We start from the raw sequence: 27,085 nt of genomic DNA on the forward strand, positions 1-27,085 counted from the left end.
TTAATGACTAATATCAACAGAAGCCTATTTTACATATAGCTGGCGTTCTGTATCCCGTATCCCGACTATCCGTCTGTGTGTTAGTCTCAAGTGAGGACCGTTGTTTGAACTACCAAGGGACCATATATCCACATCGATATGACATAGAAGCACACAACCAAAAATGTGAATGTACCATAGGCTAGACACAAACTCAACCAAATATTCTTACTACCAAACATCTTTTGAAACGTCTACCTGGAAAGCATACGAAGAAAAGCAACAAAGAACAGAAGACAAGCGCAATTCGAAGAAAACTGCAAATAAAAACCAAGAACGAAAGCGGATCATGTTTGTTCCCTTGCCGGTGCCGTTCGTCTTTCAGAGAACTGCTTCCGACTTCAGCGCCTGGCGTCTCAAGTCCCCGCTGGCTCTACGCTCCAGCTCCGGTAAGACCTTTACTTATCCCGCTATAGGTGTTTCATTGGCCATGCTCCTCTACATTTCACATACATGAAAAAAACTGAACCAGAGTCAGCTAATACCTGCCCATTGCACTGGCAAGTCCTTAGACCACCTATCGAATCTTCAAAAAGAATGAGAACATTTAGCTTGAGTAGGTTACATTTCTCTCCGAGTAGAATTTTCCCCCAAAAAGACATTAGAATAGTTGTATAAAAATCCAAAGTGTAAAAAAACATATTTTCCCCAAAATGTTGTCAAGAAAATGTGGTTCATTATTTACATCCGTTAAACAGTTGCCTATGTGCTGTATCCCATGCTGTTCCCAGACCATTTTCTCGCCCCACTTCCATCCCCATCTGTCTCCTCTTCTCCGCTCCGTCTGCCTCTGTCTATGCACCCGTCTCTCCCGCTTTCGTCTCATGGACGGTTAAGGGAATATTCATGGTAATTTATTGATCCGGCGGAGATCGATCCCGGGGCCGCGGGAAAAAGAGGGATAGAGAGTGAGAAACCTTGCGACAAGGCTGGGAGTGGGGAGTGGAAAAGATTGAACGAATTACAGGCCATTCTACTTTAATTATCACATTCTCAGTCAAAGTGTTGATGCGTAAAGTTGATAGGCCTAGTCAGGTTGTGTAATTATCAATGAATGAAATGATACATTATTGGTGACTGTTGTGTTGCAACAACCTGTGGAGTGTAAGAACTATCTTGTCTTTTACTATCTTTGTCACTTTTTGGTGGAGGTGATTTTATCTAACAACGAGGAGAGAGGGAAGGGGGCGGGAAGATGATGCTGTCCCTGTCTCCATCCAAGTGGAAAATTCAAATGACAGATGGGGCCGAATATATGCACCTCTCCCGGGCTGTGATGATAATGAAGGCTATCTACTTAACTACATGTCACCAGGAGAAGAACGGTTGACATTTTTAATGAGTGCTGGTGATGGTAGCCATGCAGGAGGACAGCTTGACAGGGCACGTATGTCCATTGCTTTTGTTGTGAAAGAGAGGGGTGGGAAGAGGTGACAACCGTTATAGGTAGGTAATTGAATGAAAGGATGGTAGAGTATAGGTTATGAGTGAATAATAATGAACACATTTTGGAAGATGTTTAAAATAGGATAAACAAATGATAACATTATTGATGTAGTTGAGGGTTAACTAAAGTAAACTCAGTTTACACCTTTTTATTTTGTGAATAGGGGTTATCCACTTATAATGCCTGATAAGAATTTTACTTGCATATGGGTTTACCCACCTATTTACCCCCAATGTTCAAGGTTGACCCACCTACATCCCTGGGTAACACACCTACTAGCTTAAAGTGAACATACTCCCATATGCAGGCTTGAATAGAAGGGTATAAGTCAATACTCGTCTAAAACATCAGGGCTGGAAAAGTGAATATACCCCCTTCTTTTCTTCTCTCTTTTTTCATTCCTCCATGTCCCATGAGGAAATGGGTAAAACATAAAGACACAGATGGTCGGTCAGCCAGTAAAGAGCATCTAACATAGAAGTATCTCTCTCTCTCTTTCTCTCTCTCTCTTTCTCGTTCTATCTGTCTTAACTGTGTTCCCTATGGGGGGCTGGGTGGGTTTTCAATTGGATTTGCCTGGTGTTTTGGTCTGGCCCATAAGCCTGTTTAGCTAAGTCTGTTACCCACACTTCCCCTTCTGATCTGAGGACAGATGATGGAGAGAGAGAGAGAGGGGGCTGCTGGGGGTTCAATCCTAGCATGCTTAGAGAGAGTGAGAGAGAGAGAGAGATAGAGGCTAAAGTGGGGGTGTTAAGGAGTGAAAGAACGGGAGAAGGAGGGAGAGAGAGAGAGGGTACAAACAGCATACGTTAGCAAAGATGTGCTATTGGGCTACCAAGTGGATCTAAGCTAAGAGTTTATGGGTTAGGTTGACTGTGGCGTTGAATACTGTATATGTGGCAAACCCACTAACCCCATAAAGGGGTTTTTCCAGCCACCATTTTGATGGCGGTTTGTCAAATTATCGTGGTGTTTTTGTCCGGATGTGCATGTCCAGTCAGCAAACACAGCATTAGGCTAAATGGGATTGGCTCAAGGGTTCAGACATGGTTTGAAATGCATTTGGAATTGGTTTCAGGGTCAGTTTCCAAGTTTAGAAAGAAGCTGAAGTATAGTATTAGAGGTATATCTGCAGTATTAATAGTAGAAGTAAGTAATACCATATTAATAGTAATAACATATGTTGTTATCTCCATAGAAAGGTTAGGGAAAGGTTACTGAAGACCCATTGAAATCATTTTACATTTTAGTCATTTAGCAGACACTCTTATCCAGAGCAACTTACAGTTAGTGAGTGCATACATTTTCATTCTGGCCCCCCGTGGGAAACGAACCCACAACCCTGGCGTTGCAAGCACCATGCTCTACCAACTGAGCTACAGGGGACAATGGATGGTTTCGGCAAAAATAAGTGTGCAAAACGTCTATTTTCCCAGGTACTTGAGTGTATTGGGACCTGCCATTACCCCGTTAGTGCCTTAGGCTTTGACGTTGGTCGCAGCCAGAACAAAGAAAATAAAAAATAATGTTTTATTTGGCTTTAAAATCTCCAGAGTTCTTTTTGCACATAAAAAGCCATCAAATTCAGAGTGAGTCGGCACTCTGTCTGTCTGGTGAGAAACTGTGAATGTTTGTAGCTGTGGTGATACTTTCGGTCATGCTATCGAGTATACTGCATGTTTTGACTATCCAGGCAAAACTTTGAGTTTTTAATTAATCAGATTCAGATTCATCATTGTATTTTAACACAACCAAAGGTTGGTATTTACTTTCGTTACAGCATGGTAAGATAACTCTGATAAAGTGCTCAACAATGACATACTAGACAAAAATCAATGGACTACCCACTGGGCACTGACGTTAATTCAACGTCTATTCCACGTTAGTTCAACCAGTGTGTGCCCAGTGGGTAGAGTTTAGCTGGAGAGTTCACAGTTGCAGCGGTATAGTATCTAACAGGCAGTTTTCTGGTCCAGCTCCCTAACCACTCCACCACCACACACTGTTGCCTCCATGCTGCTAGATAACTGCTTCCAGCCAACACTCCAACTCCTCACCTCTCTCTGTCCAGGAGGAGGCTGTGTACCTGGGCTTGGTGAGGGGAGAAAGGGGGGGTGGATGGGTGAAGGCTTGGAGGCCTGGATTAATTGGCTAGCATTTGTGTGTGTGTGTGTGTGTGTGACAGCTCGGGTCTGCGAGAGAGGGCGGACAGGTTGTATACTCGATAATTGCACATTGAGGTCAATTATAGATCTGTCTATGTGTCTTATCTGAACCAGTATAAATTCACAGGTACGTACTGTATGAGTGGTTTTAACCTTGCTCTGATATTGATCAGGTTTCATTGACTACTCTCCACCTGTGTATGTAGTGTGCTGTGTGTGTGTTTGTGAGGGAATGTGGGTCAGGTGTGTGTGTGTGTATAGATAGGATTTAAGGGGGAGCGTTAGCGAGTCCCAGTGCTAACATGATTGCGAATGACAGTATGTCCACCAAGGTTTGTTAGGGACATAATGGGGAATCAATAGACACAACAGAGGTGTCAATACAACATGCTTTATTGCATTAAGCCACCTCTCCCATCCCTGCCCCTAACACCGACCCACTCTATATGCCTGTCTCTCTCCCTCTCTCGTACACACGTACACACACACGCTTCTTTTTTTGGTCTGCCGCTAATGAACTCATTGCAGACCACTGATGTAGCCTAGCTGTAGAGATGAGAAATATAAATGGACCTCTCGATATAACTAAATATGGAGGGCAGATTTCGGCTCGGCCTCACCGCCCACCTTCTCCCTAGCTCGGCACCTACTGCCCATGTTACCATGGAGACATTCATAGGCCATTAGACACATGTAGTTATAAAGGTAAACACATTCTCTCTTCTCTCTCTCTCCGTGCTCTACTCAGCTTACCTTCAGAGCCTTGATGGTCACAAAGACCATTAGGAGCCAAATTGGCCTTATTCAGGACACAATGCTATATTTGACTGGCCTGAGTGAGTGTGTGCATTAGTGTGTGTGTGCATGTCCTTGGACATCTTTGTGTGTCTCTGTATGTGTCTGTGCGTGTGTCTTTGTACATCTTTGCGTGCGCGTGTGTGTGGAATCTTTGTGAGTGTTTAAATGTGCATATGCCAGTGTCCATCACACATACCCAAATGATGACTACAAGCACAGCAGGGCCTCCTTTTCCAATGCACAAACCTCTAAGTTCTCAATGGTCAGTGTCTGCATACCCGTGGAATGGAACTCATTCTCAACCCCTAATCGAATGCACTTAGCCACGGGCCCCTTTTCTCAAATGAACAAACAAATAGCGTACAAGCAGGCACGTTGTAGGGGGAGCAAGCAATGTCTATACATACATCTCATACTACATTCCCCTCTCCCTCCCACAATACATTACCTTGGCCCTGCAATAGCACTGGAGATGAATAGCCTAGCGAGCTAGCCCCGCCGACTATGCCATAGTGAAAAACCTGCAGCCTTTTCTGCTGATTAGCTGCTGATCTGAGGTCAAGGTTAGCCACCTCTTAATTAAGCAGAATAATTAGATTTCACACTGTACAGCAACATAACACAGGGAGCAAGAGAGGAAAGGAGGGGCGGCACATTGGCCCTTTGTGACACGCGCTAGGCTGTTATCCCATCCCCTCTTTTGTGTGCTTCTCAATGAGGCCTGGTATGAAAAGAGGGAAAAGAAGGGAAAAGAGGAAAAAGCGCCCTGGAGAAAAAAGGGCCCGCTATTTTGATTTCGGAGGGCTTATCATAACGAGGAAGAATGTGTGACTTTTTTATATTTTAGTGAGATAGTAGCGCCAGGGCTAAAGCCCCTTGCTGTTGAATGTAACTTTAGTCGGGGTGAGATTAAACGGAAAGAGAACGATACACGTTGTGTGTGTGTGTTTGTGTGTTTGTGTGTTTGTGCTTGTGTGTGTGTGTTTAATGTAATCCCACTCCCTGCACACATAGAGACATGTTGGCAACAGCAAGCCATATAGTTGGATTAACGAGACACCAGAAACGTGTCCTTTGTGTGGCCATTTCACATGTTTGTGTGTGCCTTGGCAGGCAGAATGTTGCGGCTGTTGATACATTTAGGCAATAAAGGGGAATAATACAACTTGGTCCTGTTAGATTGAATTTCGCCCCCCTCTCCCATTCCCCTCCACTGGTTGTAGGCTAGTGCCGTTTTGGGAGAGATTTAGGCCCCCCAATTTAATTTAGCGGACGTGAACGGATGAGGGGGGGGGGACAACGACACTCTGTCCTTCCTCCTTCCTCCCTCCTTCCTCCCTCCTGCCTTTGTGAGTGCAAGGGGTGACTGCCAGGGGTTTGAGTGAAAAATGTAATATCATGCACCCACAAATGTCTGCGTGCAACAGACAGAAGTAACGTAACAACAATGGCGCGGCTGGCTCGGGGGCCAGCGGATGCTCGGGGTCCGGCTTTTAATATATCTGAGTGCTCGGGCGCTTCAACCCCCACCTGCCCCCTATCCAACCCCACACCCTCCCCTTCTCAAATACATATATGCACTTTACACACACTCACACATTTGCACTCACACATTCAGTATGTATGTATGTACGTACACAGGGATTTATTAACATTTGGTTGGACCATAGTGCCTGCAGGCTATAGACAAGAGTACAGACACACAGATGGTACAAATGCACCAAACCCAAGTGTATGAATAATCAGATACCAGTACAGATCTCCATGGACCATTGAGTAGTTTTAGAGCCTACTGTGTGTGCTCACAATAGACACATATTACAAGGGTACACTCCCTTTAACAGAGATACACATTACAAGGGTACACTCCCTTTAACAGAGATACACATTACAAGGGTACACTCCCTTTAACACAGACACACATTACAAGGGCACACTCCCTTTAACACAGACACACATTACAAGGGTACACTCCCTTTAACAGAGACACACATTACAAGGGTACACTCCCTTTAACAGAGACACACATTACAAGGGTACACTCCCTTTAACAGAGACACATATTTGCCTATCAGAAGGAAGCATTCCTTTTCTCTTTTCCATGCTCACCTCCTAATCACCGTTTCCCTCTGTTCTTTTTCATCCTCTTGTTTTGCTCCAGGAGAGGAGTGCTCCGTCCTGAAATGAAATTAATCTGTTGTAGTACAACCCCCCCCCCCTCCCTCTCTCTCCCCCCCCCCCTCTCCCTCTCTCTCCCCCTCTCCCCCCTACCCCCAGCTCAATCTCATTCTCTCTTTGCACTATGGGGAGAATTGAAGTCGTCACTTTAACCTCTCCATATTGAATGTGAATCTGTTAGCTAGCCTCACTCTCGCAGTAACACTCCCCTGCCCTAATCCACACACACACACGTATACATACATGTTCACACACACACACACACACACACACAGACGCACACACATTTGACACACTGACAAACCGTCCTCTGTCGCTTTATCCGGGGGCTTCAATCAAACACATTATTATGAATCTGTGTGTCTAACCAATGCAGCAGCAACACTTTTTAAAGGCTACATCTTTTTGAAGGCCACTAGTGTGGAGACAGATATTTACAGGCCCCTTTTCCCCTTTTCCTCCTCACTTCTTCTTGTTGTATCCTATTTGGGCTGTTCCCTTGGTTGAACCTACCCCTTATTAAGAGGAGTGTATTGAATGACGAGGTGCCTGTATTACATAAAGAAGAGGGAGAGAGCTACTTCTCCCTTCTCCCTAATAGCACCCCTCAGGGATTTAGGAGTGCAAGCCTGCACACATAGCGCTGAGGTAGGACAGGTGAAGTTGAATCCTCCCCCACCACTCATCCACTGTATGAATATGGTAAATCTCCAGTCCACTCGGTGGCATAATTCTCTAAAGAAAATGGGTCCTAGTATACCGGTATTCCTCAGGGGGATTTCTTAAGGAGATTCTGCTATTTAGGCTAGCTCTCCCTTCTCCTTTTTTCTGGGGGCTTTTAAAAGCCTAGCTAGCTCCCTCCAATCCAGCTATCTATCTATCATTATGGTGTTGCGCACAGAATAGAACACAGAGCCGAGCATGCAAAGCTAAGGCTGCTGTTGGATGGCCCAATGTTCGCTCACTACCCCTATCACTATCTTCTTCGGTCCATGCATGGCTTTTTGCAGCCGTCGTTCCCCCTCCCTACGCCTCTGTGTAGATAGCTAGCTGTAGCAAGGTACATTTAGCCGCTGCCCTAAGGCAGTAAATGATCTGTGATGAACCATGTGTGGTTGTGTAGTGCTGAGGTTTTACGACCCATCCTTGTAAAGGCCAAAGACTGTGGTCAGGCACTGATGATTTTAAAGAGATCATTTGCATTCTTAACATTTCCACTGGAATTAGATTGAGTATCGAGTTATTGACCACTCACACTTTACATTTTATAGATGGGGGAATCAGTGATTGAATAAATGGGTCTATTTGAAAATGTCTCACTATAATGTAAAATGAGTCTATATATCTGATGGCCCAAATTTACGAATTCATATTTGATTGTGCTAAACATGCTAAATATTTAATGGAGAAATCAAGTGTGTTGTCCATATAGATGTCCCCTAAATATGCTTCAATACCCACCCACTTCACCATGTTAAATAGGCACAAATGTTAGCATTTAAATGTAGCTATGCTAAAATATTAATGCTAATTCACATGAGCTGAGGTGTGAGTATGTGTTTGGATGAAATGGGATAAGTGTGAGTGTGCTTTCAACCCCCTCTTGGAGCACAGTCCGTGGCCCTTACCCCTCGGCTCTCCTTTGTCTCGCCGTGAGGTGTGCAGGGGGGTCCGGGGGGTTGACCCCTGACCTTTATCCTTCTTCACTGCCCTCCCTCTGTTGTTTCCCCTTCCGCTAATTCATATGCAGCCGGCCCATCAAACCCATTCTATTCTTCTCTTTCCTCTGTCCACGCCTGGCCTATCTGTTGTGTCACGTCTCAAGTTCAAGGCCCGGAGCTCTGCAGTAGCTGGGCCAGACTGGCTATGGCATTAAGTGGATTAGCTGGCTACTCTATATATTAAAGATACTGATTAAGATATTTAGACTGGGGTTAAAAGTGGTGATCTTTGTGTAAGGGGGCTTGAAATTAAGAAATTATATTCCATTTTTGTTATTTACATTTTAGCAAACGCTCTTATCCAGAGCCATTAGGGTTTAGTGCCTTGCTCAAGTGCACATCGACAGATTTTTCACCTAGTCGGCTCAGGGATTCAAACCAGTGACCTTTTGGTTACTGGCCCAATGCTCTTAAAGGCCAGGCTACCTGCCTCCCCATAAAGCAAAATAAAAATGGAATAGATGTTGAAAATGCTTTCTGAACAGATGGAAAATGAACAGATGTGATCCGGATTGGTTGGATACCCACTCAGGCTATATTGTCTGTCTTGGGATACAATTCTCTGTCAAATGGTTAGTTTGGTTATTAGATTTGCTTACAAGCTCATACAAACTCATACAAATGTATACAAGCTCATGCGCACACACACACTCGTATACATACATACGCACACACTCGCACACACACACACGCACGCACACGGACCACACACACTCCATTGCCAATGCAAGTACATCTATGAAAGGTGGTTCTCATTGACATTGAACATAACATAAGGCCCAAACATAAAACCACTCTGAGAAAAACGGCTCTATTGTGGACCAACACCATTATACCCACACAGGAAGAAAAAGTCAATGAAAATGGCCAATGGTTAAAAGCTTTACATTGTGTAAAACCACATTGTGCATTCTTTGCAGAAATTGCAGACACACAACTCCCAAGGATGCCCCTCTGAATGCATCGTGGGAAGCAATTTGTGGCCCCTCCGAGCGTTAGCAAATGACTGTGTTCATGGCATTCCTGGTCATAATGGAGCACAGAGCGCCATTTTCTTTTAAAAGCGGCATAATTGAATGATTATTAAGGTGACCTCGAGGTTGTGCTCCTGCTGTATGACTGTAGTCGGTCCGTGGTTCAAGATCTTCCAGTCGTGGTGGAAGTGTCGCACCGTATCCTACAAATCCCACAAAGCCAGATGTCCGCAACGTCTCGGTCCGACAATACGACTGTATTTTTTTACGCATCTTTTACATGCTTTATTGTGAATGATTGAAATGGGGTGATAGAGTACAGTAGAGAGAGAAGGTGTAAACAGGGATCAAACCCCCACCGCTGGGTTGCATGAAATGACTAGATAGACAGGGTGCTGAAATGACTAGATAGACAGGGTGCTGAAATGGCTAGATAGACAGGGTGCTGAAATGACTAGATAGACAGGGGGCTGAAATGACTAGATAGACAGGGTGCTGAAATGACTGTAATAGAACTAGGTAGCTTTCACTAAGACTAATAGTGTGCAGTTTTCCCTTACACTTCCATCTTATCACTATATATTTATTGAATACGGTGAATTATGTTTTTCACATGCATGTACAAAATTATTATCAAACATTTTCTCTAGACAAATTGTAAAAAAATAATAATTTATTTGTACTGTAAGTTAACAAATGATTGCGCAAATAATTATTGTGGCAGTAAATGTAGAAGGGAGTAGTAAATACACAAAGTGTTGTATGATATGTTTATATTTGGATACACCACTTCGCCACAACATTACTAATTTACTAATGAACCCAATTTTTTAAAGTAGATTTATTTAATAGAATTTTGGTGCAGCACCCAATAAACTCAATCAAACGAGAGCCGTTTTATTTGACACATCCTATCTCTCATTTCCCTTGCACACACTCTCTCGCTCATTCAATGAGTGCTTCTGTAGTTAACAAGGGGCGTAGGTAGGAGACCGGGCTAGGAAATGAGAAATGACCCAACCCCACACCCCTAACACCCCCGCCCCCCCAACACTCCTCTCCTTTATCCTTCCCCCAGGAAAGAAAGAGAGAAAGAAAGGGGAGAGAACAGAGAGGTGGAGGGATGGGTCGGATGAGGGGGGACAGACTGAAGGCATTAAAATTCATAGCCTTTTTTATTTTCTGTGCTGAAAATCAATACTGTCTACTATGGATGAGGTGAACAGTGGGCAACAGTGGTTGCGGGCCAGGGAGGGAGGGAGAGAGGGGTGGAGGGAGGGAGAGAGGGGTGGAGGGAGGGGGGGGGGGGGGGGGGTCGTCAATATTGCCAGTGACACAGCCACTGCAGGCCAAGGTAAAAATACTGCTGGACAATGGTGGGGGAGGGGGACCAAGGGTTCATTAAGTCTGACCAACAGTGTTGGATGCACAGCGGGCCCTATTGTCCGAGCATCAGGACACACACACACACACACACACACACACACACCAAACAGCACCCACACCGGAAAAAATCCAGCCACTCTCCATCAGAACCCCCAACCCTGACAGAGGAGCGTATATGTATGTAAGTCAGGCGTGATTTGAAACAACGTTCCTTGCCAAACTGTAGTGGTGGTAGTGGTGCACCATAGGGAAGCTCTCTGCTGCACATATATATAGGATGAGGACCGGTGGTTACTATGGGGATAGGTGTGAGCTAGGGCTGGTGGTTTTGAGGCGTAAACCGTCATAAATAATGGAGGGAGCCGATCCACATTGAAATGCAAAGGGTGCACCTCTGGCATGTGGGGTAATATTGGCTTTTTGAAAATGTATTTTTCACAAGGATCATCTCTGCACACACATGTGTGTTTTGCATTTACATACGTTTGCATTTGAAATTTCCGTAACAAGTCAACTAGAGTAGATAAGGGTTTATTAAGTTCTGTCACTCATGAATTGGGTTCCAAAGCAATATCAAAGTGACAAATAGTAACTGGAATGTCATATGCATAATATTTTCTAAATGTGATTGATTTTGCTGCAGTTAGAACATTTTACGCAAACTCTGAGCTGGAAAATAAATTGTCATATCTTTATGTAATATATTGAATCCCACAGCACTCTAACACCTTATGCCAATAACAGAAATACATTTTTCTTTATTTTCTTCTTTAATGATTAACTTACAGTAACATGATTTATACATTTTGATCAATATTGATCATTATTGACATATTTCTGCCCATATGGTGGTGTGTACTGGGTTGGGTTCATATATAGCCTCTCTCTTCATACTCAGGGGTGTTCCCTGAAGAAACATGCCAACATCAGCTGAACAAATGAGCTGGATATTCAGTCAGAACATGGATGAGCCAGTTAACTCAATATGACTGTGTGTGTTGTGTGTATGAGAGAGAGTTGGTATGTGTACACTTTTTGAACCTCGTAGTATAGGAATATTTGAGTGAAGGTTGGACATATTAATTGTTAGGGCGCTTGGGAGTTGGAGTGAGTGTAATGTCATATAGTATGTACAGTTGAAGTCGGAAGTTTACATACACTTAGGTTGGAGTCATTTAAACTCGTTTTTCAACCACTCCACAAATTTCTTGTTAACAAACTATAGTTTTGGCAAGTCGGTTAGGACATCTACTTTGTGCATGACACAAGTAATTTTTCCAACAATTGTTTACAGACAGATTATTTCACTTATAATTCACTGCATCACAATTCCAGTGGGTCAGAAGTTTATATACACTAAGTTGACTGTGACTTTAAACAGTTTGGAAAATTCCAGAAAATGATGTCATGGCTTTAGAAGCTTATGATAGGCTAATTGACATAATTTGAGTCAATTGGTGTCATGATTAAATGTCAGAGAATTGTGAAAAACTGAGTTTAAATGTATGTAAACTTCCAACTTACATTTTAGCAGACGCTCTTATCCAGAGCGACTTACAGTTAGTGAATGCATACATGTTTTTTTAATACTGGCCCCCCGTGGGAAACAAACCCACATCCCTGCCGGCCAAACCCTCCCCTACCTTGGACCAATTGTGCGCCGCCCATGGGTCTCCCGGTCGTGGCCGGCTGCGACAGAGCCTGGACTCGAACCAGGATCTCTAGTGGCACAGCTACTACTGCGATGCAGTGCCTTAGACCACTGCGCCACTCGGGACTTCAACTGTATGTGGTGTGACTGCAAGTGTGCATGTTGTACTTAGCTGTGTGTACACTACATTGGGATGACAGTATCCACAGCTAGATAATGTCAATAGCATTGGCTACTTCTCTGTGCACCAGAGTATGGTCCACTTAGCTTCCTGAGAATGCGGAGTGCACAGAGTCAAAGTGTCAGTCTGCATATTGAATCAGCCAATAAGTAGGCGTCCAGTCTATGCAGGTGCAGGATGCATGTCGGTGAATGGGGGGAACCATTTGAAGTGAGAATGTGTCTGGTTGGCAGCGGGCCAGGGCATCAATAAAGCCAACTGGAGTTTGAGAGCCAGTGAGAGCCATTTAAAGTCAATTTCTCTCAGGCCCTACAGTACTTCCCTGGACCCCGCCATGACACACCGGCCAATTAGAACCATGGAGGTAGTATAGCACGGCCTGTCTTAACACTATACTGCAGGGGATGGTTCTGTGTGTGTGTGTGTGTGTGTGTGTGTGTGTGTGTGTGTGTGCAAGTAATGAATTGCATAGATAGAAGTGTCTCATCTAGAAAAATAACATATACGTACTGTAGTTATTGTACGTGTTAATACATCGTTTACGGGTACACACAAGCACATCACACACCCCACACACTCATGACGTTTCTATGTGTCTTTTAATTTAATCCTCGATAACACCCTCACAAGCCCCCCTCTCTCTCTCTCTCTCTCTCTCTCTCTCTCTCTCTCTCTCTCTCTCTCTCTCTCTCTCTCTCTCTCTCTCTCTCTCTCTCTCTCTCTCTCTCTCTCTCTCTCTCTCTCTCTCTCTCTCTCTCTCTCTCTCTCTCTCTCTCTCTCTCTCTCACACACACACACACACACACACACACACACACACATACTCACAACTTGCTCTTAGGCCCGTCTGTTCCCTTAGCGACCGTTTCCAAGGTGCCCATTTCCAAGGGCCAGGGGAGGGGACTTGTGATGTCAGGCATGCATAACTATACACCTGTAGTTGCTACCGCTTTATTCCTCCATCCCTTAATCCCTCCCAACCTGTATCCCTCTGTTTTGGTGCTCAGCCTCCTTTCCCGCTTACAGTAGTCCATCTCATAACCATTTAAGTTACAGTGAGGGAAAAAAGTATTTGACCCCCTGCTGATTTTGTACGTTTGCCCACTGACAAAGAAATGATCAGTCTATAATTTTAATGGTAGGTTTATTTGAACAGTGAGAGACAGAATAACAACAACAAAATCCAGAAATACGCATGTCAAAAATGTTATAAATTGATTTGCATTTTAATGAGGGAAATAAGTATTTGACCCCCTCTCAATCAGAAAGATTTCTGGCTCCCAGGTGTCTTTTATACAGGCAACGAGCTGAGATTAGGAGCACACTCTTAAAGGGAGTGCTCCTAATCTCATCTTGTTACCTGTATAAAAGACACCTGTCCACAGAAGCAATCAATCAATCAGATTCCAAACTCTCCACCATGGCCAAGACCAAAGAGCTCTCCAAGGATGTCAGGGACAAGATTGTAGACCTACACAAGGCTGGAATGGGCTACAAGACCATCGCCAAGCAGCTTGGTGAGAAGGTGACAACAGGGTGCGCTTATTCGCAAATGGAAGAAACACAAAAGAACTGTCAATCTCCCTAGGCCTGGGGCTCCATGCAAGATCTCACCTCGTGGAGTTGCAATGATCATGAGAACGGTGAGGAATCAGCCCAGAACTACACGGGAGGATCTTGTCAATGATCTCAAGGCAGCTGGGACCATAGTCACCAAGAAAACAATTGGTAACACACTACGCCTTGAAGGACTGAAATCCTGCAGTGCCCGCAAGGTCCCCCTGCTCAAGAAAGCACATATACAGGCCCGTCTGAAGTTTGCCAATGAACATCTGAATGATTCAGAGGACAACTGGGTGAAAGTGTTGTGGTCAGATGAGACCAAAAATCGAGCTCTTTGGCATCAACTCAACTCGCCGTGTTGAGGAGGAATGCTGCCTATGACCCCAAGAACACCATCCCCACCGTCAAACATGGAGGTGGAAACATTATGCTTTGGGGGTGTTTTTCTGCTAAGGGGACAGGACAACTTCACTGCATCAAAGGGACGATGTACGGGGCCATGTACCGTCAAATCTTGGGTGAGAACCTCCTTCCCTCAGCCAGGGCATTGAAAATGGGTCATGGATGGGTATTCCAGCATGACAATGACCCAAAACACACGGCCAAGGCAACAAAGGAGTGGCTCAAGAAGAAGCACATTAAGGTCCTGGAGTGGCCTAGCCAGTCTCCAGACCTTAATCCCATAGAAAATCTGTGGAGGGAGCTGAAGGTTCGAGTTGCCAAACGTCAGCCTTGAAACTTTAATGACTTGGAGAAGATCTGCAAAGAGGAGTGGGACAAAATCCCTCCTGAGATGTGTGCAAACCTGGTGGCCAACTACAAGAAATGTCTGACCTCTGTGATTGCCAACAAGGGTTTTGCCACCAAGTACTAAGTAATGTTTTGCAGAGGGGTCAAATACTTATTTCCCTCATTAAAATGCAAATCAATTTATAACATTTTTGACATGCGTTTTTCTGGATTTTTTTGTTGTTATTCTGTCTCTCACTGTTCAAATAAACCTACCATTAAAATTATAGACTGATCATGTCTTTGTCAGTGGGCAAACGTACAAAATCAGCAGGGGATCAAATACTTTTCCCCTCACTGTATAACCATAGAACATCAACTCAGCTCAAAGGAACTATTTTCTGAGTGCTAAATATTTTTAAGCGTGCAGAGGATTAATTTCGATCACCTACTCCATTATCAATGTGTTTTTTCATATTTATTTTACTATGATAGCGTAGACTCGTGTTTGTTTTGCCCTTTAGTTAATTTCTAGGGTCCTCAGTAGGCATTGACTGCATATTGGTAGGAAGATCCCACTTCTGAGCAGACAGGACACCATTATGTTTTCTTAATCTTTACTACGATAAAACCGGATATGTTGTCAGAGCATTATGGGTACTGTAGTACATCATGCTACATGGGTAACTAACCATGTCTTAAGGGGTCAGCTTGTCCTCTCACTCTGGGCCGTTGCCATGTTATTTTTCTCTTACTACCCGAAAAAAGACCTCAATGTGTTAAGTTCACTGCTTTCTGATTCGCTGTGTTGGGATGGGTCTTGTAGTCTGAGATATTTACCATCAACAGGGGTGGAGTTGAGGAGTGGAAATAGGCCAACATTCTCCCTGTTGGATCAGTTTTATAAACTCTGACACTCTGTTTCCCCTGTGCCATCCCCTCTTTCGCTCCCATTTCAACTTTTTCTCCCTCTGCCGCCACAACTGTTGCACCTCAAACTCTCAACCTTCCCTGTTTCCGACTCCCTTGCCCTGCCCTGTCTCTCTCTCCTCCCTCCCTCCCTCCCTCCCCCTCTCTCTCTATTGATCTAGTCATAGTTTTCCGTCTTCACTGTGCTGGCTGGCTGGCTTTAATCAATACAGATAATTGTCTGCTTTCTCCCGATGCCAAACAGTCTGTGTTTTTTTCTCAATGAATCCAGGTCTTTCCCCTCCACACCCCTCCCTCCCCCTCCCTTCGCCCGGGAATCCCTCCATTAATGACAGGAGATAACCTGCTTTCCTTACCGATTTTCTCCCCTCCCCTTCCCTCCCCCCACCCCTGCTCCCTCGTTCATCGATCGGCGTGAGATATTGCCCCGTGTGCCCCTTCTACGAATGTAAACACAACAAACACGTGGCGTTTGTGAGTACAAACACACACGTTGACACACACACACACTCCACATCAGGTAGGCCTGGGCCGCGAAACGCATTACTCTGCACGTATCCCCCATCAAGCCTAGAACATGTTAATAGGGCTATGCGACTGCTTAGGCTGTGAGTGACTTTGGTTAGTGTCAATGGACTGCTGTGATTAGCATGTGTTCTGTGTTTTTTTTATCGGACTTGGCTCAACATTGTGCACTTCGATAAACTTTTGTCACACACACATTCACTGAAAAAGTTGTATTTTTATTCAATAATACATTTTTTAAAGTCCTAAAAAATGATAGAATTGATGTGCTCTTTGCTCACATTGACAAACGCAAAACACATACTGTGTTTTAAGTCCAACTAAGTGCACATAATACATTGACTAGCGTGGGCCCAATCATGCACTAGAATGATTACCTAGCTAGCTTTATACAGTAGGGGCAAGGCCAATCTGTAATTACATGGCCTCTACACAAAGCCCCTCAAATCATGTCAAAAGAACTAGACTCCACACTGGGCTGCAATGTGATCCGGCACACCACATACAAAACCCTGAAATGAATAGCATGCAACGGGCGTTTGAATGGAAGGTGAAAGGCCATGAACATTCCAAACATACATTAGGTATGGTATGCAAGGTCAAAATATACAGAACGAGAGCACACAACATACGCCGACACAAAGCGAAAATGTTACAAATGTATGTGCAAGGCCAACGTATCAGCATATTCAGCTAGAATAGGCCTATAGAAATGTCATATGAAACTACAACTCTATCCACAAAATCATGAATAGAAAATAACTACCTCAAGGACCATTATAAAGTTGAATCTCTTCACATATTGTAGATACAGTTGAAGTCGGAAGTTTACATACACTTAGGTTAGAGTCATTAAAACTTGTTTTTCAACCACTCCAACCAAATTTCTTGTTAACAAACTATAGTTTTGGCAAGTCGGTTAGGACATCTACTTTGTGCATGACACAATAAATTTTTACAACAATTGTTTACAGACAGATTATTTCACTTATAATTCACTGTATCACAATTCCAGTGGGTCAGAAGTTTACATACACTAAGTTGACTGTGCCTTTAAACAGCTTGAAAAATTCCAGAAAATGATGTCATGGCTTTAGAAGCTTCTGATAGGCTAATTGACATAATTTGAGTCAATTGGAGGTAGCCCTGTGGATGTATTTCAAGGCCTACCTTCAAACTCAGTGCCTCTTTGCTTGACATCATGGGAAAATCAAAAGAAATCAGCCAAGACCTCAGAAAAAAAATTGTAGACCTCCACAAGTTCATCCTTGGGAGCAATTTCCAAACGCCTGAAGGTACCACATTCATCTGTACAAACAATAGTACGCAAGTATAAACACCATGGGACCATGCAGCCGTCATACCGCTGAGGAAGGAGACCCGTTCTGTCTCCTAGAGATTAATATACTTTGGTGCGAAAAGTGCAAATCAATCCCAGAACAACAGCAAAGGACCTTGTGAAGATGTTGGAGGAAACAGGTACAAAAGTATCTATATCCACAGTAAAACGAGTCCTATATCGACATAACCTGAAAGGCCGCTCAGCAAGGAAGAAGCCACTGCTCCAAAACCGCCATAAAAAAGCCAGACTACGGTTTGCAACTGCACATGGGAACAAAGATCGTACTTTTTGGAGAAATGTCCTATGGTCTGATGAAACAAAAATAGAACTGTTTGGCCATAATGGCCATCGTTATGTTTGGAGGAAAAAGGGGGTTGCTTGCAAGCCGTAGAACACCATCCCAACCGTGAAACACAGTGGGTGGCAGCATCATACTGTGGGGGTGCTTTGCTGCAGGAGGGACTGGTGCACTTCACAAAATAGATGGCATCATGAGGAAGGAAAATGATGTGGATATATTGAAGCAACATCTCAAGACATCAGTCAGGAAGTTAAAGCTTGGTCACAAATGGGTCTTCCAAATGGACAATTACCCCAAGCATACTTCCAAAGTTGTGGCAAAATGGCTTAAGGACAACAAAGTCAAGGTATTGGAGTGGCCATCACAAAGCCCTGACCTCAATCCTATAGAAAATGTGTGGGCAGAACTGAAAAAGAGTGAGCGAGCAAGGAGGCCTACAAACCTGACTCAGTTACACCAGCTCTGTCAGGAGGAATGGGCCAAAATTCACCCAACCTATTGTGGGAAGCTTGTGGAAGGCTACCCGAAACGTTTGACCTAAGTTAAACAATTTAAAGGCAATGCTACCAAATACTAATTGAGTGTATGTAAACTTCTGACCCACTGGGAATGTGATGAAAGAAATAAAAGCAGAAAATAAATAAATCTCTCTACTATTATTCTGACCTTTCACATTCTTAAAATAAAGTGGTGATTCTAACTGACCGAAGACAGGGAATTTTTACTAGGATTAAATGTCAGGAATTGTGAAAAACTGAGTTTAAATGTATTTGGCTAAGGTGTATGTAAACTTCCGACTTCAACTGTATATCTGTACATGTATTTTTACAGGTTGTACTTCCTGTACACAATTTCAAATCTAAAGCACATCCTGTTCTCTCTCCCCCAGCTGTTATATGATCTGTGCTTCTTCTCACTCCATTCAACAACTTGAGTGCGACAGAGAGACACAGTGGAGAGACATTGCGGCCATTTTGTTTATCTTGTTTTGCCGCCTGCAATGTGAACGAACCCTGATCCAATTTATACTGGTCAGTGGTGTGAAATGGCGGTCAGCCGGGGATGCGAAGGGCTCTACAGCCACTCGGGCCTCATTGCAGCTATGTTTAAATGGCCCTAGATGAACATGACACTGTGCTGGTCCAGCATGTAGCCTACCAGCATGCCTAGGGCCACGGCACACAGGCAGGACACACACACATGTGTGCGCACATATGGATGCAGGACACACACACGAATGCAAGCACAAGCGTGTGCACACACACACATACACACACAGATCTTTCGATCCTCTATACTCCTGTATTGTATATGATCCCCCTGTTGTTTTGTAACAAGTGCAAACCTCCGTCCTATATATGAAGTCGTTTTTTCTTTCTTCCATCAAGGTTATCACTGTTATAGTCTCCCCTGCGGTTTCAACTAATACAAAAGACGAACACACACACACACACACACACACACACACACAAACAAACACACACTCACAAACACACATAATTGCTGCAGCATTACACAGACTACTGGTATAACCTTTTTGACTAGTACAATCAGTAATTGTATGATTGTATGATTGCTCAAATGGGCAGTTGCAGCATTCTTACACAATTATGTTCTACTTCGATCATTTCTCTTCCTCACAAAATGGATTTCCAGGGATATGAATTGAAGGGATGAAAATACATGCATCGATATGTTTGAAAAACCATGGTAACACTTACCTTACCTTACTTAGCCTGCAGGTATAATGGCTTATATCTCGTAAGCGTGTTGAAGCCTTTATAATAATGCTCTAAAAAATATTTAGTTTTTGTTTCAAGCTATAACTACTAATTGTTTACATCATCTGAGAATTTAGCTAGATTATTCCTACATAATCTCATATTGCATTAGTCATTACAGATGTAGGATCTTAATTTGAGCCAGTTTGCTACAGCAGGAAAATAATCCTGCAGCAACAGGAAATGGGAATTATTATGTGGATTATAACTAATGGAGTTTTTGTAATGGAAAATCAAGTCTGAAATTTCGAAGTGGAAATTACAAACTTCAGAATACTTTTTAAACCTCAAATACACTACAGGTTTTACATTTCATGAATTGCAGGAAAGTTCTCCTGCAACAGGGTGATCAAATTAAGATACTACATCTGTAACTATATAGTCATGCTTATTAGGTGGCTTTGTAAGAACCTGAATCTACAGAAATAATTTAATCAATTTCAATTATGTTTGATAATTCAAACAGATTTGACCTCGTGATTATTAATGTAGTCAAAACTTAAGAAGTATACAAGCCCACTCTCTAAACAATTGGCCAGTTAGAGGATTTTACCAAACGGAACAAAGCAGTGTATTTTCCATAGGATTTTCGGCCAACTCGAATCCGAGCCAACACACACTCACACACACTCAGACACATTGTTTTTTGTCCTTGTCGAAAATTGCGGTGCTTGACGACCATACAGCGCCGACATGGCAACACGACATTCACCGTCTGAGAGAGGAGAAGGGCCTTTTTTCGTGTGTCATTTTGTGAGTGAACATAAGTGGTGACGAGACGGTCAGAGGGTCCGCTGATGGAGGAAAGGTAAAAATAGAGAGATAAGAGCTGTGGCCAGCAACTGTCGCATCTACAAAAGGAAGTATGGCCCTCAGGATCAGCCATCCTGCCAACCCCCACCCTCGCCCGATTCGCTCAACACACCTTCCACCAAATGGAGTTTGTTAACTGAACAACGAGACAGTGTAGTCTGCATAACTCGGGCTAGAGTCTGCCTCGGGAACTGTGGGTGCAGATTCCAGGCCCAAGGGCACACGGCGACATTGCAAGAGGCCCGATCGTCGAATCGCACTCCCCGGGGAATTTGTTGGACCGCCGATTGAATCCCCTCCTATCCCCAAATTCAGAATCTGCCCCTCTTATCCCTAGTCCAACCGTGAGTGCTCAGGGATTTCTGCTGAATTTCTAGTCAGGATGCCAGTTGTGTTGTTGCGACTGGTCAAATCCAGCATCTTTCATCAGAAATATATTTATCCATTTACATGTGTAAAAAAATATATTTATTCAGTGTTATAACTGACTTTTCTATTTTCTATATATTTTTTGTGCTTTTGCTGAGGGTATTTTTTACTGGCATTTACTAGACTAACAAAAATCTGAGGAAGGGAATGACAAAGGAGGAACAGAGAGAATATGGGAGACCAGTGGGGGGAATATATGGAGACTTATACTCATGTTTTCATTCACATTTATATTGTCTGGCCTCTGAGCTTTATGTGTGTGACTCGGGCGTTGTGTTTGGAGTGCGGTTAGGTAAATAAAAAGCTGGGCGCTCTGCCTCTTAACCTCTGAAAACAGGGAGACGCAAATTTGAATCCCCCAGCGAGCTGAGCCAGAGAGAGAGGAGAGAGGGGTGAGGGGAAGAAAGGAGGGAGGGGGGGTGGGGGGTGGAGGGGGGTAAGGAGTGGAGGCATCGGCCATTGCGAAAGTGCCTCCAGAGTGCGTGGGTCTGAGCAACCCCTGTGAGGGGCCCCGATCGATACAAACTCAGAGCAATAAAGCTTTCTCCCTGTCATCTCCACAGAATACAAAGCAGAATGGGGAAGGAAGGGAGGGAGAGAGAGGGAGGGGGGGCGAGAGGGGTGAAAAGCTGTTCCGCTAGCCAGACCAATTTCCTAACCCCCCCATCCCCTCCCCTCTCCCCTCCAACCCCAACCACAAACCACCACCTTCTTCTCTCTCTCGCTCTCTCTCTCTCTCTCTTTCTCTCTTTCTTTCAGACCCTTCTTTCCTCCCTCTTTTTCCCTCCGTTTTTTCACGGCTCTTCATGTGCACCTACATCACGTATTATATAATTAATGGTGTTTGAATAAATAGACTCAATAATTCATCATTGTTATATTAAAGAGATTGATAGAGCGGAAGAAGGAGAGGAACTGAGAAAGTGTGGGCCCAAAGGAAAGGTGAAACGCTGAGAAAAATAGAAGGATGAAGGGAAGGCGAGAGAGAGAAGAGAGATGAGAGGTTTAAAGGGGGGTATATGAAGAAAGAAGAGAGGGGATAGGGTGATGGTCTTAGAGGAAGGGGGAAGGGAGGAAATTGGTATTACACTGAGAGAGATGGATGTGCCGATGGATGGAGGGAGGGAGGAGGGGGGAAAGGGGGAATATTTAACAGGACAGGAAGAGAGAAAGACAGGAGGGATAAAGAGGTCAAATAATCGTTCTCTTTAATTGAGAGCCAATTTAAGTCTAGGCCAATCGATAGACCTATAAACCGAGCAATCTAACGCTGACCATAACACATACTGTAGATCACATTGTTTCGTTGGTTAGGAGGCGCTGTCATATCGAATGACTCTGTCTGTACGCGCTTTCATCACACTTTTGATGCAGATGGATATTCACAACAGTTTAGCCAAGTTTTATGTCCATAGAAATAGAATCTATTCTATTCATTCTAGTCATTCTAAGTCTAAGTTTATGTTCCCTGTTGTTCAAGTCAAGAGAGTCACTAGACATTCTTATATCTAAAGCCTTTACGCTTTCATTTTGGCCACATCCAGATCTCTTTTTCAACCTCTCTCTCTCTGGACTGTATGTTCGTCGGTCTCTGTCTTGTCATTTTATTCTCTTGAGTCCTATCTGTAACCTCTCTATTCGGAAGAGGCACTGTGTCTTTGTTACTCTCATTGTCACTCCCTCTTCCTTTTGTCATTCCTCCTTTTATTGGAAAGGCCCAATGCTCTACTGCCACTACTTTCCTTTCTATCTCTTCCTCTAAAAACATTTATTTGGCTTCTCCTCCATTTTCCGTAGACCCCTCCATCCTTGTGAATTTGTCCCTTTATCCCTTCATGCCAAGTCCCCTGCTCTCTCTCTCTCTCTCTCTTTCTCTCTAATACTCTGGTCATCCCTGTTTCCATTCTCTTTCCATTCTGTCCCCGCCACTGGCCCAAAACCAGCCTTCCATCCTCCCTCTCCCCAACTCTTCCTCTCCCTCCATCTTTTTGCGTCCAGCCGTCCACCCCAACGGAGGAAGGGATGAAGAGAGGAAAGTAACACGCAGTGGCTATTTCCCCTTCTCCTCTCCCTCCATTTCTTTGTTTATCTGCATCCCTCCATCCCACTCCCTGGGGAGGTCAGTAATAATGGTGGAGAAGGAGTGAGGGAGAGAACTGCGATTATTGTCTTGTCGGGAGTCAGAGGGATCGATCGGCCCAGAAATATGTGGTGCGAGAAAGAGGTACTGTATCGGATATAATAAACACTCCAGAGAAGCATTCGCACACACACACATGCACAAACACACACTTAGACACATGTACAAACATACATCTGCACAAAATAATTGCCTATCTGCACACACTCACTCTTGAGGGCCACGGAAAGAATCTGAAAGACATTCAACTTTGCTGTAAGAGAGGAACAAAATAAAGGCAGAGTTATTTTACTGTAGATAAAAACTGTATTGGTCCTTAAGGGTGTTTTCAATGCCATTCAAGTATGTGCAGTCACCTTACAATGGCTTCAGAAAGTCTAAACAAATACGCCGTTCAGCGCTAGGTTTTCTTCCTATTCAAGCCTTTCAATTAGTTGGGCTACAGAGTGGAAAAACATATTTATTCTTAATGATTAACACACACACACACACAGGCACATACACATTGAAATTTCACTGCTGTTGCCTGGCAACGGGCTTATGTGTCCTATTGGAGTGCAGTGTTGTCCAGTGATGTCATGACCGCCACTGCTGACCAGTGCTGCTGCACCCTGTAGTTCTGTGAACCGGGGATGAATAGTAAAGGAGAGAAGGAAAGAGGTATAGGGATAGATAGAGAGATAATAAAAAGAGAGAGTAGCAGAGGAGAGCAGTGATAGGTGCAGACTGAGAGGGGGGAAAGTGATAGATGAGCAGCTGTCAATGTTGCTTTACAATCCAAGCTTATTGGATTAACCTTATCAAGTCTACAAAGAAGTGGCCTAATGCTGCATCAATCTTTGTCCAGTAGTATATCCTCAGAAATTCATCTATTTTTTCCAGAGATTCATCTATTTGCAGAAATTCGTAATTTGTAAAGAAATGAATAGTAGACATCCGGAATAGCCTACATCTGAAGTTGTGAAAAGCAGTGGTAGAAATTGTTGAATGTGTGGGTGTGTGGTCATCAACTCACAACAACCCCTGTTCACAAACCTTACCGCTTATGGTCAACTCCCCCTTAAGAAGAGACTACGGTCTCATTTTAAACCTTTAACTCCCCACTGTAAATCCAGCCATTGTTCCATTCCATTGTCTGTAAACCAGGTAGTGGTCCAACTCCTTGAGGGACTTAAAAAATTAAATCATGTACTGAGTTACATTGGCCATTTGTGTGTCAGTGTGAGGCAGCTTGGCAGTACAGCAGCAGCAGTAACGGTATAGGTTCTTGTCAGTGGATAATGCAACGGTCACGTCATTTTCTCCGTCTCCTCATTGGGCCTGCTCAGATGCAATTCAGTAAGCCTCTACACTGATTTACCGATCTCTCTGATTGTTGAAATTCTTAGAACACACAGGTCCTATAGTTTTATATACGTCCCCAGGACAGTGATAGTGTATACATTGGGAATAGCAGTTAGCAGTAACATGGCGTCCTGTGGGGGCAGAGCACAAGTGAGCATGGTCTCTAGAGCCCCATAGACCACAGGGTCCCCCAGAGGGTCCCCAGATGAGTCCTCTGTGTGTAAGTGTGTGTGTGTGTGTGTGTGTGTGTTTGTGTCTGTCTGTCTGTCTGTCTGTCTGTCTGTCTGTCTTCTCTGTCTGTCTGTCTGTCTGTGTGTGAGAGAGAGGTGGGGGGTTGGGGCCAGGGCCGAGCGAGGCAGGAGGCGCGGGGTGAATAGGGTGTTTGCTGTTGGTCGGGGCCATGTGGCTGACCTCTTGACATCCACACGCCTGCCTGGCCCCTCCTCTCCCCAAAAAGGCCCCCCTGTCACCCCCTGAAGCCCCTCACACTGGCCCCATCCACCCCCACACACACAACCCACGCGCCGTCTGTCACCGTCCCCTGACAGGCGTGAGCGAGATGGAGCAAGACCCCTGCAGCCACCCTCCCTCCTCTCCCCTCCCCCTCTCCTCCTAATTCCCTGACAGTGACCCTGAGCATCCCTCTCCTCCCCTGCCTCGGCCCCTGTCAGAGCCCGCACCGCCCAAAGACAGATACATCATCTGCCGAGAGGCCCCCCACTCACATTAGCACTGCTAGACTGGGGACCCTCACAGCCTGCTGGCCAAGGTATATAGAGATGGGCTGGGGGGGTGAGGTATGGTGGGGGGAAGTAGAACCCCTGGCCAGAGGGGTGAAGATGTTAAGTATGGGGGTATGACTGTTAAAAACCCTGTTACGTGGACTCTTTTCATGTATTATGTGGATGAGGTGGTTGTGTGAATGCGTGTGTGGATGATGAGTGTATGTGAAAGCAGTTATATCGGTCATCTTCCAGTATTCTTCTTCCAGTATTTCCAACTCCTCTTTTTAAATAAATGTTGTGGAGATGCAATGAACTTGAACCATATGCTTGACAGCATAGACTTTGAGCAGTGAGCAGTGTTTTGCTGCGTTTGTGAGTTTCACAAAGTTAGACTGTCCGAGCTCTTACCACGCTAGAAGCAGGCAATACTGAGTCTATGTAATAAAACTTTAATCTAAGGTAGTTGAAATGTGAGAGCTTATGTGTTGCAGTTATGAGGAAATATAGTGTGCTGATGATGAGTGAAGCACCACAGCAGGTCTCATCCTGCTGGTTGTCCTACAGCAGTCAGTCAGCCCCTCCTCAGAATCAGCAGGTTAGTGCTGCCACCATGTGGCGGTCTTTAGCTACTGTAATTTCCTCAAACCCTGTTAATAGATTCTCAAACGAAACTGAATATTTATGATAAGAACATAACTGCCTACATAGGCGACTGTGGAGAACTGATAGTAAGACATTTGAAAATTAGAGAGAAAGAGGTGCATGGTGAGTGAAGGCGGCCATGCAGGTGGGCGGAAGGCGATTTCTCATCGTATGACTAGCAGTTTCCAGCAGCCACCCAAGCACTTTCCAACTGTGACACTTTCACCCGTTCTTTCCTTTTCCTCTTTCGGCTTGCTGTTCTCTTCTTCTGCCCAGCCTCTCACTTTCTTTCTCCCACGTTGTACGTTCTGAAACCACCTCTCCTTCCTTCCTCTTTCTCAGACCTTGAACTTGATACTGACCCTAATACAGTTTCTGTTACATTTCCACAACTCTAAGCACAAAAATCGAAACAGATCATCAAAATGGCTTGTTTCAAAACTAAGCACATTTTCAATTGACTGAGTACAACAAACTAATTCACAAAGTCAATTGTTCACTGCACCAAATCACTCTTTCAATTTGTATACATATTTACAGTGCATTCGGAAAGTATTCAGACCCCTTGACTTTGTCCACATTTTGTGATGTTACAGCCTTATTCTAAAATGGATTCAATCGTTTTTTTCCTCATCAATCTACACACAATACTCCATTGTGACAAAGCAAAAACTGGTTTAAAGATTTTTTTGCACATATATATATATAAAAAAAAAAAACTGAAATATCACATTTACATAAGTATTCAGACACTTTACTCAGTACTTTGTTGAAGAACCTTTGGCAGCAATTACAGCCTTGAGTCTTCTTGGGTATGACGCTACAAGCTTGGCACACCTATATTTGGGGAGTTTCTCCCATTCTTCTCTGCAGATCCTCTCAAGCTCTGTCAGGTTGGATGGGGAGCATCGCTGTACAGCTATTTTCAGGTCTCTCAAGAGATGTTCGATTGGGATCAAGTCCAGGCTCTGGCTGGGCTACTCAAGGACATTCAAAGACTTGTCCCGAAGCCACTCCTGCGTTGTCTTGGCTTTGTGCTTACGGTCGTTGTCCTGTTGGAAGGTGAACCTTCGCCCCAGTCTGAGGTCCTGAGCGCTCTGGAGCAGGCTTTCATCAAGGATCTCTCTGTACTTTGTTCTGTTCATCTTTCCCTCGATCCTGACTAGTCTCCCAGTCCCTGCTGCTGAAAAACATACCCACAGCATGATGCTGCCACCACCATGCTTCACCGTAGGGATGGTGCCAGGTTTCCTCCAGACGTGACGCTTGGTTTCATCAGAC

The 27,085-nt window shown here is 44.2% G+C and overlaps 1 protein-coding gene across 1 annotated transcript in view; it reads left to right on the plus strand.

The window, feature by feature from the left end:
- Positions 1 to 328: 328 nt before the first annotated feature.
- LOC311132330 (POU domain, class 2, transcription factor 2-like) overlaps positions 329 to 27,085 on the plus strand; it is a gene marked incomplete at both ends in the record, with an annotated part of 49,099 nt that continues 22,342 nt past the window's right edge. The window contains one exon of the mRNA XM_084165576.1: positions 329 to 428. Coding sequence (XP_084021702.1) covers positions 329 to 428 — 100 coding nt within the window. The remainder of the gene's footprint in view (positions 429 to 27,085) is intronic.

Source organism: Coregonus lavaretus (genome assembly GCF_964263955.1).
Source record: "Coregonus lavaretus genome assembly, chromosome: 7".
Classification (NCBI taxonomy): Eukaryota; Metazoa; Chordata; class Actinopteri; order Salmoniformes; family Salmonidae; genus Coregonus; species Coregonus lavaretus.